Below are 16,951 nucleotides of genomic sequence, written 5' to 3'. Positions count from 1 at the left end.
TAGGTCAATAGCAATACAGTCCATTTGACCACCTGAATTTAAATTATTTGCTATATCTTGCTGGAATCCTGGAATAACCTTCAAAAACCCAAACTTCCTTCTATCAAACCAGTTAGTAATTTTGCACACGCATCTAATATAATCAGACAGAATGTTTTCCCAGAGCGTACATGCAACACATATCAAGCTGCCTGGCCTGTAATTATCTGCTTAATTTTTATCACCCTTTCCTTTGCACACTGGGGCTCCATTCATTTGGTATGGCTCTTTCAGTAACAGTAACAGTAATCAAATCAATGTCTCTGTATCCCAACCCATTGCATTTTTGTTCACGTCACTTAACTCGTGACCAGAATAACTGAACTGCAGTGTGCTGTTGATACTGCATCATGTGCTCTTACCCCTGAGGACCTGCAGCAGTCATTCAATAGTTTCAAGAGCACATATAATCGTTTTGGCCTCACCATCAATGCACAAAATACCAAGATCCTTGCCCAACTTGCCTCAGGGACTAGTTGTGTAGAAATCAGTGCCTCTGTCTCAGACATCATTCTGGAACAGGTAATCACTTCTCATAACTTGGGAGCTAGTAATGGGCAATGTTCTCTCTCTCTCTCTCTCAAGAATCGCAAGACCAATTCTTCTTTGCTGCAGTCTGTGCAACATCCCAGTAAATACTAGCATAAGTTTGATAGTATATCATTAGCAGTTATTGCATGAAATAACATTCTCACATAGAAATGTATGTTTACAAGTTATGAATCTCATTAATAACCATCAAACCTGTGTAAATAACCAAAGGACTAATCTCCCCTCAATTAACACACGGGATCACGCGATTTATGTTTTTTCACCTACGAGATCAGTAGTTCTCCATTTGAAGCCCAATATTAATACACTACTGCACAAAATAATAATAATGTTTGAAACACAACGCAAGGAAGTCCCATAAGGTTATTTATGCCAATCCAGACGACGTTTCATCCATCAGTGCAGTTCGTTTTTCAACCAATATATGTGATTTTAGCATTCCTCATCATGTTTATTTTATGAAACAACATCATAGTTCGTTACAAGAGCTCACCCTTATGTGAATAACTGTTTTTAATCACAAACAGTCTAATGCCATTGAGCGAACATGATTATGGTCATTGATTTATACGAACAATTAATCACTACATATTATATTAACATTTTCATGTCATTTATTACAATTACATTTTAAGCAATTTTAATGATCATTGATTATTTTTAAATTGTTAAAATTCATATTTTATCAATGTAATAATAGACGTTTTTTCGTTACATGTACCGGGAACAGGGCCCTGAACCACCATGGATTAAGTTATCTCTAGCTGATGATGCTCACTAAGAATGAGCGAAACATGTCCTACTTGCAATCAATCAATCAATCAATCAATCACTACTAATCTGCATTTAGGGCAGTCACCCAGGTGACAAATTCCCTATCTGTTGTTTTCTTAGCCTTTTCTTAAATGATTGCAAAGAAATTGGAAATTTATTGAACATCTCCCTTGGTAAGTTATTCCACTCCCCTTCCTATAAACGAATATTTGCCCCAATTTGTCCTCTTGAACTCTAACTTTATCTTCATATTGTGATCTTTCCTACTTTTAAAGACACCATCCAAACTTATTCGTCTACTGATATCCTCCCACGCCATCTCTCCACTGACAGCTCGGAACATACCATTTACAATAGAGTAAATTAATGTATTATTTGGGTCCACCTTTTCAATACAAAATGTAAAGAGTTTAAATTACATAAATGATTAGGGACTAGTTTCGACCTAGTACTAGGTCATCGTCAGCCTAAAGCAAAATTAAAACTCAAATACCGAAGAAATTAAACAATGTAAAGACACGTTAGGTCTCGTAAAAGTACATACCATGTGAGATATTGTGCAGCACTATGTTAAAAGATAACTCTCTGAAAGAGATTCATAAGTCCAGTGCACATTAAAAAGATGTTGTAGATAGGAATCCTTGAGTTGCTGGATAAGGAGCTTACATTAACGAAAGTGAAAACAGAATGTTAGTATATTAAATGGTTCACAAGTTATTTGAGGTGGACATCTTAGCTGTATAACATGTTAATAACTGTAGATAGGATGTACACCTACCTGGATACCTCTCAATTATTGTCTTGTGATGCAGACTGGGCTGGAGGTGTTCTTTGTGATGATTCCTCTTCAAAGATATTATGTGTTTTTAAGTGTTGGATCATCCCAGAAGTATCTCTGCTGACGTATTTTCCTTCTTTTGAACAAACAACACAGCGCTGTGCTGTGTGGCATCTCTTCAAAATAATCTCATGCCCATGACTTACATTGCATTTCGAACATCGTCTTAAACTTGTTGCATACAATTAGACACAATTACACATTGCACCATCATATATCGAAGTACCTAATTATGATGCAAATACTCTAACATTGTAAGGAATTACTTCCTTTGTCACCATAATATCGGTAAACACAACCACTGGTCAAGTGAATACTGAATGTGTATATTATGAGTGATAACGATGTACACGTGCAGTAGCTGTCAATTTCTGTACTTAGCCTACTCATTCGTGTACTTACCGCTGCACACAATGCCACAATGCCTGTACTTTGTTAATTATGTTATATCGTGTCAGTAATAGACCTCGGTGAAATGAACGGCCTAGTCACTTGTTAACATGTATTTATGAAACGGTTATTTTTCTTTTCTTCGTCTTCCTGTGACATATTCACGTAGTGTGCATTGACAATCATATCTGTTATTGACTGCTGCTCGAAACGATTTGAAGGTAGATTTCGATACCATTCCTTCAGATTCTTTACCCACAATGTTGTTCCTCTACCAGTATGTTGCTGGCTTAGATTTTACCTTTTACCTTGATGGTGTGGAAAATTGTCTAGGAATAGCGTGACTTGGGTAAAATGTTTAAGTTTGCACTTCCTTATGTTTCTCATATACCCTAGCACATCCACATTTCTCAGTTTATCAGCCCAGCTTATACGCAGTATGCACACACATTTCAAATGCTTCAACGAATGTGTATTTCAAGGATCACCTCTCTACTCTGCAAAGCAGGATGGAGAGGGTATAACATCTGACAAGCATTATTTTCAATTTTAAACTTATTAAGTATTATTAAAAAGTGCATTTATCATCGTAGAGAAGGTGGCTTGATCACTCTATATTTTTGTTTTTATTTCTATGGTCATGTCCCAGTTCTCGCGGATATTATAGCTAAGGTTTATTTTCTGTCTCTTTGGAGTTCTATTATAATTTTGTTGGTGTTGTTCTGTTGTAATTTGTTGATGTTTTTTTTTGTATTGGTTAGATGGTACCTGAGGTATCACGACGAGTGAGTAGTGTTTTGCACTTCTGTATACAGATTTAAGAAATTAATTCCTATTACTGTATTCTTTTTAAGATCATGAGGGATATACAGTAAAAGAGAAAGAAAATCAAAGGTATTATATTCTTTTTTCATTTATTCTATTAATTACATAGATATATTATTAGTTTATATACATTAATTTACACATGTTACACTTTGGTAAAAATAATTATCAGCTTAAGAGAGATGGGAAATAATGCTTAGTATTTTTTAATATATATACTGTATACAGTTTTATAAAATATTTTTCCCATGTCTCTGAGCTGTTAATGGGTATAGACAGAACATTGGCATTTATGTTTTGTATGTTCTAAGTTCATCAGATAGGTCATGGGAGTATAACTTATTGTGTACACTCTTCAGAGTTTCCTCAAGTGCTTCCTGTTGAGTAATATTCTGCATCTAGAAATCTAGAACAAGTTGCATGTAGAAATAATAAATTTTGTTCAGTGTTTTAATGTCATTGCTGTATTTATTTATTTTTTGACATATTCACGAAAGGAAGGTTTTTTTCTTTCAAAACCCACTTCCACAAAGCATGATCTAACAGTTCAGATTGAGGATTTTTCAATGTTTCACGATTACTAAATCCTTCTTCCTCAAAAACCGTCATTGTGTGAGTTTCTAAATCTTTCCTATTCTTCCTCCAGTCCACACCAACGTCGTACACAATATTTTTGTTTTGTAGGGATTTACCTTTGTCTGATCTTTAAGGTGTAAGCTTTCAAATATATGTAACGTTATAACTTACTTCAGTTTATCCCAGATATTTTGGGGCCACTGGAGCAATTTGGCTAATTTTCAGTTTTAATAACACGGTAATGTTATTGGTTTTGTGTCCGCACTAACTACTTTTACAGTTTTTGGAGATGCTGAAGTGTTGGAATGTTGTCCTGCCTGTGCCAGTAAGTCTTACCAACACTGGGCTGACATATTTGAGCACCTTCGGATACGTATCACCTGACTGAGCTGGGATTGAACTGGCTACTTAACTCACAAGGCCAGCGCTTTTCGATCTTGAGTTACTCAGCCTGCCTTACAGTATTTTTGATTTTGGCCTGGGATTTAAGATCGGATGCCTTTCTTGACATCATGTGATTTTTGAGGTGAAAATTTCAACCTGAGATCGACTGAGAAGCAACCCTTAGCCTTTCAGAATTGAGCAAATATTTTTTAAGTATTGTTCTCTCTAAGAATGGGTCTGTTCGTGTAAAGTCAAGCCATGGAGAAGTGAAAGGTGAAGGCTTGCACTTTCCATAATCTTGGCATTAAATGGGATAGAGTGGTTGACTCTATGCCCGGCTGCCTTTGCCTCGGAAATTAAGCTGGTACTCGAACCCATTTCTGGTGAGGCAGAGTGAACCCCAGAGCTATATGCATTTTCAGAAGTTTTGTTTCTAAACTTTTCAACTTCCTGATAGGGAATTTAACCCACATCCTTCCAGGTGAATAAGCATGTCTTACTCACCTTGCCTGGGCAACCTCTCATGTATTATGTATAGCTAGCCAGTATGTGAAGGAAAAGCTAAACCATTTTTAGTGCATCACAATGCATATTTAAGCCTTCTAACAAATATTTTTTTGATAGCTGTTTTTAGTCCAGGGAAATTCATCCTGAGTAGAGCTTTTAAAAGTAGGAACGATCATAATATAAAGTTGGAATTCAAGAGGACAAATTGAGGCAAATATTCATTTTATAGGACAAGGAATAAGGGATTGTAACAATTTTTCAACGGAAATGTTTGATAAATTTCCAAGTTCTTTGAAAGGCTAGGTGAACAACTGATAGGAGAATCTGCCACCTGGATAACAACCCTAAATGCAGATGATTGATTTATCAATTGATTGACTGATTGATCGATCTGAGAGGATTGCGGGTTAGCTGTTGACATCTCTGGTAAGTTTAATGTTATTTGGACCCTGAGTACCTGTTTATTAAGTATGAAGTACTTGGCTGCCTATACAGATAGTATTGGAAATATGCTGGAGAACACCTAAGGCAGGGATGGCGAACCTAGTGACACGTGAACATGATTTCGGTGGCACGCCACATGAACATAATAATGTTTTTATATACGTCTTGTACTACAGAAAATACATATCTTATAGAGTTTCACGTGTAAGAAATAAATATCGAAAATACAAATACTTGTTCTATTCAGACGTGCAATATGGCGACACTGCTACACTGATAGGTCTGAAAGTCAAGTGAGATAATTATCGTTTTCTGGTGGTTTTGTATACGGACCTTGCAAACATGTTTTCAGTGCCGAAAAGAACAGAAACTTAACAAAGGTAGTGACCGCATTTTTCAAGAACAGTGAACAAGGGAATTCGGAGTGATAGAAAGATGTATTGCCTGCGTTCGAAAACAAATGTATTCCCCACATTTAATGTAAAACGCCATTTCGAGACTAATCATTCAAATGTTTGTTCCATGCCAAATGAAGAGAGTTCGATTCTCAAAATATCGAACTTTACACAAAACAAACTAGTTTTTTTGTATCATATTTCCACCCTAGGAATAATATCAGTGCGGCTGTTATCTCTGTCTCACTGCATAGTACAGCATGCATGGGAAACCGCTTTCTGACGGTGAGTTCTTGAAACAACCTTTCTTATTGACGTCCGACACTTTATTTGAGAACTTCCCTAACAAACAACAAATAATTGACAGAACTAAAGGAATGCCAGCCAGCTGAACTGCTATTAAGGATAGAATAATAAGAATGAGTGAAGAAATTTTTGAGCAATTGAAAGCTAATTTGGATAACTCCCAGATGTATGCAATATGATTTGATGAAAGAATGGATGTGACATTACAAGCGAGGATAGCTGTTTCTTTTTCGATTGTCTTGTGGAGATGTGATGAGGGAGAAATAAGTAAAATTGCTGAGCATACGAACTACGACAACATGGAAAGATAATGAAGCTAAAGGAGGAAGTGGAGTTCATTGATAATATTAGTATTTTTGATTTTTATATCTAATATTTATTTTCTTACAAGTTGTTTTAAGTCGCACCGACCCAGATAGGTATTATGGTGACGATAGGAGAGGAAAGGCTTACGAGTAGGAATGTGAAAATGGGAAACCACTGAAACCATCTTCAGGGCTGCCCGGATGCAAGCTCACAGCTGAGTGCCCTAACCGCGCGGCCAACTCGCCCGGTAATAATATTTATAGATGAAGTGTGTTACAATAGGAGCTTATTATTTATATTTTTGCAAATAATATTAGGTATTCTAAAAACTTACATATTTAAAATGTATTTTTTGCAGTATTTGCAAAATACGACCACGGAACATGCACTCAAATGTATTTACAAGATATATCTCTAAAAAGTAAATAAATAAATATTATGGAACATAATTGGAATTTGGAAAAGAAGTCGCGGTTGGGGGGGAGTTGTAGGTTGTATCAATTTCTTAAAGGAAAATAACAAGTGGCACAGTCAACAGCTGAGAATAATAAACCAGACTTAAAATGGCACACTTGTTGGAAAAGGTTCGCCATCCCTGACCTAAGGTATCTTCCTGATCTTTAACACATTGATATCTTCAGTAGTTATGGTACTGTAATTGAAAATCATTGTAATCAATGAAATGAAATGGCGTATGGCTTTTAGTGCCGGGAGTGTCCGAGGACATGTTCGGCTCGCCAGGTGCAGGTCTTTTGATCTGACGCCCATAGGCGACCTGCGCGTCATGATGAGGATGAAATGACGATGAAGACAACACATACACCCAGCCCCCATGCCAATTAACCAATGATGGTTAAAATTCCCGACCCTGCCGGGAATTGAACCCAGGACCCCTGTGACCAAAGGCCAGCACGCTAACCATTTAGCTATGGAGCTGGACATTGTAATCGATGTTCTAAAATTATAAATACATAGCCTGAAGTTATCTGATGCTCATTAAAATCATTGACTTGTGATATCACTCAATATTGATGATTGCACGTTATTTTCAGGTCTGTCTCCATTCATTTATAACTGTTAGTAGAATCTTTAAATCTCAACTCATATGAACCATTTCGTATACATCAAGAAATGAAAATGGGGAGACTATTTTCTCCTCACTGGAATGTGTATTACCAGGGAAGACCGGATTGTATAACCATTATAAACTTAAATGAAATAATATTTTGTATGTAATATGAAAAGTTGATGTTATGAGGATGAATGAACATGATAGAGGTCTAGACTATTTTAAATACTAGATGCTGAAGAACATGGTAATGAAAGTGATTATGATTGAATTTGGCACTATAAATGGCAAAGTGTCCATAGTTTTTCACTGTTCTAGGATGTTTCATCGTTTGAACACTGTGTGCACCAGCAGACTCATAAGCAGAACAGTCACACTATAGTGTTTCAGATCAGCGCTGCTGTATGCTTCTGCCATATTGAATAGTACCAGACGACCACTCAGGGGCTGTACTGGACGGAAGTTGTGCGTCATGAGTCCACTATCAGTTCTCAGCTTTCTAAATGCAGCTACCTGTAACATAAAAACACAACTTTCCATTAGAACTTTGGGGTTGTCATCTTTTGTTGTACTTTATTCAGATAATACACACAGACCATTGTAGAATAACTTGATATTGCTTGGCATCCTGTAGATGTGAAAAAAAATGAAAACCTACAACCTTTTTTCCAGTCATTGACCAGGTCAGGGATGTAATGATTTCTATAAAAGGCTCATTTTAAAAATTCACCCCCTTTCCCCCCACCTAATTAATTGGATTTTCCAAAAACAAAAAATACATGTTTCTTTTTTTTTAAAGGAGATCCCAAACACCAATTTTCAGGTCTGTAATATCTTCAGGTTCTGAAAAATAAGTAGCCTCATTAAAGGCATTCAACCCCTTTTTCACCCTTCTCCACCCTTCCTATTGGGATTTTCCGAAAACAAAAAAACACGTGTTTCTTTATTTTTAAAGGAGATTCTAAATACCAATTTTTACAAAAAGTTTTGAGTTATAGATACACTCATTTTAAAAATTTACCCCCTTTTCACTCCCCCATTAATTGGATTTTCCAAAAACAAAAAAATATGTGTTTCTTTATTTTTAAAGGAGATCCCAAACACAAATTTTCAGGTCTGTAATATCTTCAGTTTCTGAGATATAAGTATCCTCATTAAAGGCATTCAACCCCTTTTTCACCCCTTTTCACCCCTCCTATTTGGATTTTCCGAAAACAAAAAGTACATGTTGCTTTATTTTTAATGAAGATTCTAAATACCAATTTTTACATCTGTAAACTTTAAAAGTTTTGAGATATAGATGCACTCATTTTAAAAATTCACCCCTCTTTTCACCCTCCCATTAATTGGATTGCCAACGGCCTTAGCCGTGTTGAAACACCGGATCCCGTGAGATCTCCGAAGTTAAGCAACATTGGGCGTGGTCGGGAGTTGGATGGGTTGCCACGTGCTGTTGGTGGGGGATAAGGGAATGGAGGAGCGGAAAGGAACTGGCCACCCTACCGCACGTAAACTCCGGCTCAGGAACACCTCTGCGGAGGTTCGGACCTGCCTTCGGGCAGAATAACCCTTACCTTGTGTTTCTTTATTTTAAAAAGATCAAAGGTACCAATCTTCAGGTCTGCAAAATCTTCAGTTTCTGAAATATAAGTATCGGTATCCTGATTAAAGGCATTCAGCCCCTTTTTTACCCTTTTTCACCCCTCCTATTGGGATTTTCTGAAAACAAAAAAAATACGCGTGTCCTTATTTTTAAAGAAGATTCTAATTACCTGTTTATACATCTGTAAACTTTTAAAGTTTTGAGATATAGATACACTCATTTTAAAATATCACCCCCCTTTCCACCCCCTTAGCGAAGGAATATCCAAAAATCCTCTCGAAGCGAGCACCTACATCTTAATATGAATATATCCGCAAAATTTCATTTCTTTATGTCCAGTAGTTTTGGCTCGGCGATGAAGAATCAGTCAGTCAGTCAGTCAGGACAAGTTATTTTATATATATAGACTAGCAAGATACCCGTGCTTCGCTACGGTAATATACTGAAATTTATGATTAAATGCTTATCGTTTTATATACAACCCGCCGATATTCGTGATCTGACTCGTTTACTGAGAGATTACGGCAATGTTCCTCCCATTTTTCAATCTTTCTTTCCAGCAATCGATTTCGTATTTCCCGGGCTAGGTCCAGGTATTCCACCCGGTCAGTTGGGTTCCTAAATCTTAGCCATGCTTTCCTATAAGCATTTTTAATGTGGATCAAATCCTTGAGGAGATCCGGCGTGGTGTCCTCTTAGGTGCCTTGGCGGTACTGAACCGGCGGCCGGACTACAATCGTAGTCATTACCCGTCCAGGACCCGCTTCCAGCGCGGTCCGCACATGTTGACGACGGTCCAGGACATTATTATTATTATTATTATTATTATTATTAGGGTGGTTGAAATTAATTGAATTTACGTATTATTATTATTATTATTATTATTATTATTATTATTATTATTATTATTATTGATGTTCTGGACCCCACAGCAATATGCAAGACCGCTACTTGGCGGTAAAATACATCTGCTGCCATTGTCATTGCTAACAATGTGACCAGCACCATTGTTGCGCGTAGGCAAGTGTGCGGAATTTCTGGCGATACGAATGACATACCTCCGTGTATTATTGACCTTATTATAGAGGTGAACAATTTGACGGCCAATCTCATTCCTATCGTTTATTTCAAATGTGTTACATTTTTATTTATATGCCAGGAGAATCTACTCTAATCTAAGAACGTTCTCCGAAGGAAAATATGGCTGTTGAAAAAGAACCCAGGAAAGATTAAAAATGATCGGTTTATGATCAGAATAAGTACATCGCAAGTCTACAGCCTGTTTCCTGTCATTCGACAGGATCAGTGATGGAATGAATAAAGCCCCATCTAGCGGCGACAATAGGAATTGTGCCGGCTGCCGAAGCTCCCCTCTGGGGCAATAATCGGTGAGTGACAAATGAAATGAAATATTGGACAGTGTAGCTGGAATGAATGATGACAGGGAAAGCCGGAGTATCCGGAGAAAAACCTGTCCCGCCTCCATTTTGTCCAGACGAATGTCACATGGAGTGACCGGGATTTGAAACACGGAACCCAGCTGTGAGAGGCCGGCGCGCTGCCGACTGAGCAACGGAGGCTCCTTATAAGTACATTACGAACAGTAAAATCAATTGGTCTCACCTCCTTTTACACCCCACCGCCGTTAAGTTTATTTACCCCCACCCTCCAAAAAATAAAAAGAAGGCGTGTTTCTTTATGTTTAATGGAGATTCCAAATACCAATGTTCAGGTCTTTGACCTTCAGTTTTGAGATATAAGTATCCCCTTAAAAATAATTCACGTTTTTAACTTCCTTCCACACTCCACCCCCCGCCCCTCACAAAGTGATATTAAAGCAAAAAATACTTGTTCCTTTAATAGTAAAGGATCTTCTAAATACCAATTATCACCACTCTAATCTTCAGTTTTTGATTTATGTGTCCTCATGAAAGGAATTCAACTCCTTTTCACTCCCGCCCCCCCCTCCAAGATTGTTTCCCCCCCCCCCCAAAACGCGCTTTTCTTTGTTTTTAAAGGAGATCAAAATACCAATTTTCACGTCTGTAACAACTTTAGCTTTTATTAGATGTATGTATTCTCATACAATTAAGCCAATTAATTTTTTCTATCCTTTAACACTCCAAATCCCCTTCATTGGATTTTCCGAGAATACGTGTTTGTCTACTTTTAAAGCAGATTCCAAAAATAAAATTTCACGTGTGTAACATCTTCATTTTTGAGATATCAGTAGCCTAATTAAAAGAATTCAACACCATTTTCAGTCACTTTACCCCCCACCCCCCACTACCCCAAGTTGTATTTCCGAAAACTAAAAATACACTTTTCTTTATTTTTAATAGAAAAAAAAACCATTTTTCACTTCTGTACATGTTAAGTTTTTTGAGATATACTGTAGAAATTCTCATTTTAAAATTTCACCCCATTTTAGTTCCGCTTAAGTGGAGTTTCCAAAGACAAATCACCTATGTTTCTTTACACTTACAGGAGATTCCAAATACCCACTATTTACGTCTGTAACATTTTACGCTTCTCAGATATTCTGTAAATATAGTCTTTCAAAAAATTCACCCCAATTTGCCACTCCTGTTTAACCGCCATTAATTGAATTTTCCAAAAGCAAAAATATACGTGTTTCTATATTTTAAAGGAGATCCCATTTACAAATTATCAGTTCTGTAATATCTTCAGTTTATGGGATATATGTATCCTCATTAAAGGCATTCAACCCATTATTCACCCTTTTACACCCCTCCTATTGGGATTTAGAGAAAACAAAGAAATACGTGTTCCTTTATTTTTAAGGGAGATTCTAAACACCAATTTTTACATCTGTAAACGTTTAAAGTTTTAAGATGTAGACACACTCATTTTAAAAATTAACCCCCCTTTTCACCTCCCATTATTTGGATTTTTCCAAAACGAAAAAATACCTGTTTCTTTATTTTTAAAGTAGATCCCAAATACCAATTTTCAGGTCTGTAATATATTCAGTTTCTAAGATATAAGTATTCTCTTTAAAGGCATCCGAACCCATTTTTCACCCCTTTTCACCCCTCCTATTGGGATTTTCCGAAAACAAAAAAATACGTGTTCCTTTATTTTTAATGAAGATTCTAAATACTAATTTTTACATCTCTAAACTTTAAAACTTTTGAGATATAGATGCACTCATTTTAAAAATTCACCCCCCTTTTCACCCTCGCATTAATTGGATTTTTCAAAAACAAAAAAAATTGTGTTTCTTTATTTTTGAAAGCGATCAAAAGTACCAATTTTGAGGTCTGTAATATCTTCAGTTTCTGAGATATATGTATTCTCTTTAAAGGCATTCAACACATTTTTCACCCCTTTTCACCCCTCCTATCGGGATTTTCCGAAAACAAAAAAATACGTGTTCCTTTATTTTTAATGAAGATTCTAAATACTAATTTTTACATCTCTAAACTTTAAAACTTTTGAGATATAGATGCACTCATTTTAAAAATTCACCCCCCCTTCACCCTCGCATTAATTGGATTTTCCAAAAACAAAAAAATATGTGTTCCTTTATTTTTCACAGCGATCAAAAGTACCAATTTTGAGGTCTGTAATATCTTCAGTTTGTGAGATATAAGTAGCGTATCCGGATTAAAGGCATTCAACCCCTTTTTCACCCTTTTTCACCCCTCCTATTGGGATTGTCTGAAAACAAAAAAATACGTGTTTCCTTATTTTTAAAGAAGATTCTAAATACAAATTTTCACATCTGTAAACTTTTAAAGTTTTGAGATATAGACACACTCATTTTAAAATTTCACCCCCCTTTTCACCCCGTTAGCGATGGAATATCCAAAAATCCTCTCTTAGCGAGCACCTACATCTTAATATGAATCTATGCCCAAAATTTCATTTCTTTATGTCCAGTAGTTTTGGCTCGGCGATGATGAATCAGTCAGTCAGTCAGTCAGTCAGTCAGGACAAGCTACTTTATATATATAGATTGAGCCGTGCTAAGTGAATATTGTCAGCTGCTCTGGAATTTAATTTTAACCATAATACCGAACACTCATTTAAATTTTGAGGAATTTTGAATGAAATGTGCACTGTTCAAGAAAGTTGTTATCTGACTGCGCATACGTCCCTGCCCAATTCCACCTCCCCCTATCGTGCCTCCAGCTCAGTCCTCTTACGGTTCCAGCGTCCTTGAAAATACTGGCGACCACTTTAGCGAATCAGAATGAATTTTTCTTTAATAATTAAAAAATATATGGCAAGAAATTTTTATGCTTTTAAAGACGCTCTGCAAATCTACCGGCCAAGAGCTATCGTCAGAATGCTTTACGATGTCAATCGATTCAACCGTTCTCTCAAAATCATGGTTACATAAATCAGCCTAGTGTCTTAAATATATACAAGGGTTGGGGCAAAAGTCATGGCAACTATTTTTTTCTTGAAGATACCAGTCCGGTTGGAAAATGTGACATATGCAGATGAAAGGACAAGATGTTAACTACATGTGTGGACAATGAATAGCACTGAAATATCGTAACACACTAACTTATTACAGTTGTATACAGGGCAATATGGCCTTCCCGCTGCAAAAGAATGACAACACATTACACATGACAAACCAGGGCCTAAAGACCCTCAAAGTAGTCCGCTGCTACTGACACCACACGCTGCCAACGATGTGGGAGGAGCTGAATACCATCTGCCCTCAGCATTTGCTGAACCATTTGTGAATCGGGTCACCTGTTGGTGCACAGCATTAGCAATGTCCTCTCGTGTTGCAAACTGCCTACCATGTAGAGGTTCCTTAATCTTTCGAATGAGATCAAAGTCACAGGGCGAAATGTCGGGAGAGTACGGTGGGTGCTCCAATTCTTCCCATCCCCAATATCGCAGTAGCTGCCCTTCACACTCTGCTTTATGTGGTTTTGCATTGTCGTGCAGGATTATTGCACTGTCCACAAGATACGGACGTTTCTCCCGAGTGCCACATCGTACCTGTCACACCAGGAAGTCCTTGTAGTACTGTGCGGTGACTGTTCTGCCATGTGGGACACAGTGGCAAACAATGACACACCTGACGTCATATGCGGTGATCACCATCAATTTGACTGGGGAAGGATTCTGACGGACCTTCTACCTCCTTGATGATCCAGCATGTCGCCACTCTGCGGACTGACATTTCAATTCTGGTTCGTATGCCCTGGCCCAAAATTCATCGATGGCGATTATTCGTGACAAGGATTGATCACCGTCCTGTTGCCAGCATGCACGGTGGTCGGAACATATTGCATAGCACACCCATCTTTGAACTTCCGTCACTGCATGCAGTACGCACCGCGATGCGATTTTGCGCAGTTACAGCTCATTACACAATATCCTGTGGACGGTGTGTTACTCGATGCCACTTGCCCTCTCTAACTCCAGTAGTGTCCATCGTCTGTCTTCATCCAGGAGCTGTTCGATGACGGCACGTGCCACGTCGATCCGCACACTGACAGGTCGTCCCGAACATTGCTCATCACTGGTTGAAACACGTCCTTGCTGAAACTTTCCTACCAACCTTGCTACTGTACGGTATATTAGGGCATTATTCCCAAGGGCTTCCACTAATTCACTGTGACATTCCATCACATTTCTCCCTCAGAGAATGGCTATTTTGATGTAAGCACGCTGCTCAACACAGGTTACGTCCATCTCGCACGACACTCACCAGCTGACTGATTTCACAGCCCTCGCTGCGCTACTACCAGCTATCACACAGCCATCTGTTGTTCTACATACACACTATGCCTGCAAGAACTTCCACAAAACACATATATGTTTGTGATCTGTTCACATTTCTACAAGAAAAAAAATAGTTGCCATGACTTTTGTCCCAATCCTTGTAGATGATGATGATCATAATAATAATAATAATAATAATAATAATAATAATAATAATAATAATAATAATAATAATAATAATAATAATAATAATAATAATAATTGTACCGCCTGGTACACCTCTACGCCGCACATTTGAATTTTCCGCCGTAAAGTACTCCTCTACAGGAGAAACTCTGAACTTTAACAACTGTATTAGTTTATTAGTTTTCTCAGAAGATGTCACTACCAGAAATTTTGTGATTACGAAGTTGTCAGTACTGAGTGGATTTCAATGTATTTTGTTTTCTATTGATCAAGAAGTGTGGACATTCTCTCATAGATGTCTCTACTGTAAAACTGGGATCATGCACCCTGGTGTGAAGTGAATGAACTTTCTTGAAGAAATTTTATATTCAGAAGTTTTTGTCTTTACTAAATTTTTGTTCTTTCATTTGTGGGTTGGCAATATTAATCTTTCTTTCCGCCAGTTTTGAACCTACCCAATCAGTAATTTCTGCAATTAATTTCGAACCAATCATAGGTTTCTTCTTTGATTTTGATGTGTAACTTCAAGCGACCAATAAAATGTAGTGGGTGTGTCTTAATTATTCATGAATGGTCTCGAATCTTCCCTGAGTGTTTAAAAACTGCTGATTTTCACAGCTCCTCGCCACTTCTTCAACCTCTAGCTTAGTGTATGGACGTGTAGCAGGGGCGGATAGCGCCTCTTTCTTCGGGCAGCAGCTCTTCAACAAGGTAATGGCCGTTTAACATCTTTATTTCCTGCTAGCTCAGCAGTTTAACCCTCGTGAAAGGTCTGAAACCTTTTCAATGTAACCCACCTGTCTAAAAATGTAACTTAGTGCCGGCTTATGTAAAATTTTCTTATTACTTTAACTGTAAATCGGGGATAGAGAGTGCTTTACCCTCTCGAGCTCCCCTTCATTTTTGATTTGAGGTGACTACGTTTTCATAACAAATTTTCTTCTCTTCTTAATGTGTTAAAAAAAAATTCTTATACGAGTCACTTCCCTAGTTTGGGAATAGCCCCTGTGTCATTGGCCTAGTGCCTCTTAGGTTTTAATATGTGTATTTAGGAGTGCAAAGTCTCGCCTCTTTTCATTTTGTTGTTGGGCCATTTATTTAACCTATTATTTTTCGGCTAAGGCCCTGTAGGCTGGGTACGAGATACCCCTGTTTAATTCTTGTAAGTTGTGCCTGGATGGCAAGTGATTGCGATGTATGGTATTGCCTTTAGTAGGCTTGAAACATCGAGAGTGGGTCAGCTCTTTCTGATGGGGTAAAAGTGCCTCGGAGGCCCGTTATGATTTTTGGAGTTAATGCTTTTTGAATGAAGGGGTTTTCTGCCCTTTGACCAAGTGTGTACCTTGGTAAGGTTGGGCTAGTAGCTCAAGGGTTGTGTAATTGGGGACTCGAAGCCCAGAACTTGTAAAGACCCCGAAAATCGGGCTTTTGTTTGTAAAATTATACCTTGTACCTGATTAGTGGATAGTGGTTGAGTTGTTGTTATCTGTTTAAATTCTATGTGAAATTTGTTAAGTTTTTCTACTTGTGAAAATGTAACCTTTTATTGAAATTTTAATTCATCTTTCGGCCTTGTAGTTAGACCCATTCCAGCCCGCACCTTCTTTCACCTCTGCCTTCCACGGGTAACTCCGTAATAATAATAATAATAATAATAATAATAATAATAATAATAATAATAATAATAATAATAATAATAATAATAATAATAATAAAAATAATAATAATAAATATTATTATATTACAAGATATTAGAATATTTATTGTATTGAATTAGGAGGATGCTCTCATTTTTCACCTTTGTAAAGTAAATAATAATAATGTCGTGTCCAAAGAGCTTTTTGTAGGTTTTTCGAGTTGACGCCTGATATGCGACCTGTGCATCTGTGAGAATGGGGCCCTCCCTATGATGAATTCTAATGTTAATTTAATTTCATGTGGCTATTTTTAGCCGGGAGCACTTGTAAGGCAGACCCTCCGATGAGGGTGGACGGCATCTGCCATGCATAGGTAGCTGTGTGTTATTGTGGTGTAGAATA

At 37.4% G+C, this 16,951-nt stretch overlaps 1 protein-coding gene across 1 annotated transcript in view; it reads right to left on the bottom strand.

The window, feature by feature from the left end:
• Positions 1-3,488: 3,488 nt before the first annotated feature.
• Positions 3,489-16,951, bottom strand: part of LOC136884051 (carbonic anhydrase 2) — a 309,717-nt gene continuing 296,254 nt past the window's right edge. Inside the window, exons 7-8 of the mRNA XM_068230032.1 lie at positions 6,937-7,918; positions 3,489-5,408 (exon numbers count right to left, since the gene is read on the bottom strand). Coding sequence (XP_068086133.1) covers positions 7,730-7,918 — 189 coding nt within the window. The 3' untranslated portion in view covers positions 3,489-5,408; positions 6,937-7,729. The remainder of the gene's footprint in view (positions 5,409-6,936; positions 7,919-16,951) is intronic.

The sequence above is a fragment of the Anabrus simplex genome, chromosome 1 (assembly GCF_040414725.1).
Source record: "Anabrus simplex isolate iqAnaSimp1 chromosome 1, ASM4041472v1, whole genome shotgun sequence".
NCBI lineage: Eukaryota > Metazoa > Arthropoda > Insecta > Orthoptera > Tettigoniidae > Anabrus > Anabrus simplex.
The sequence above is the reverse complement of the archived record's forward strand: the minus strand, read 5'-3'. Positions and strand labels throughout refer to the sequence as shown.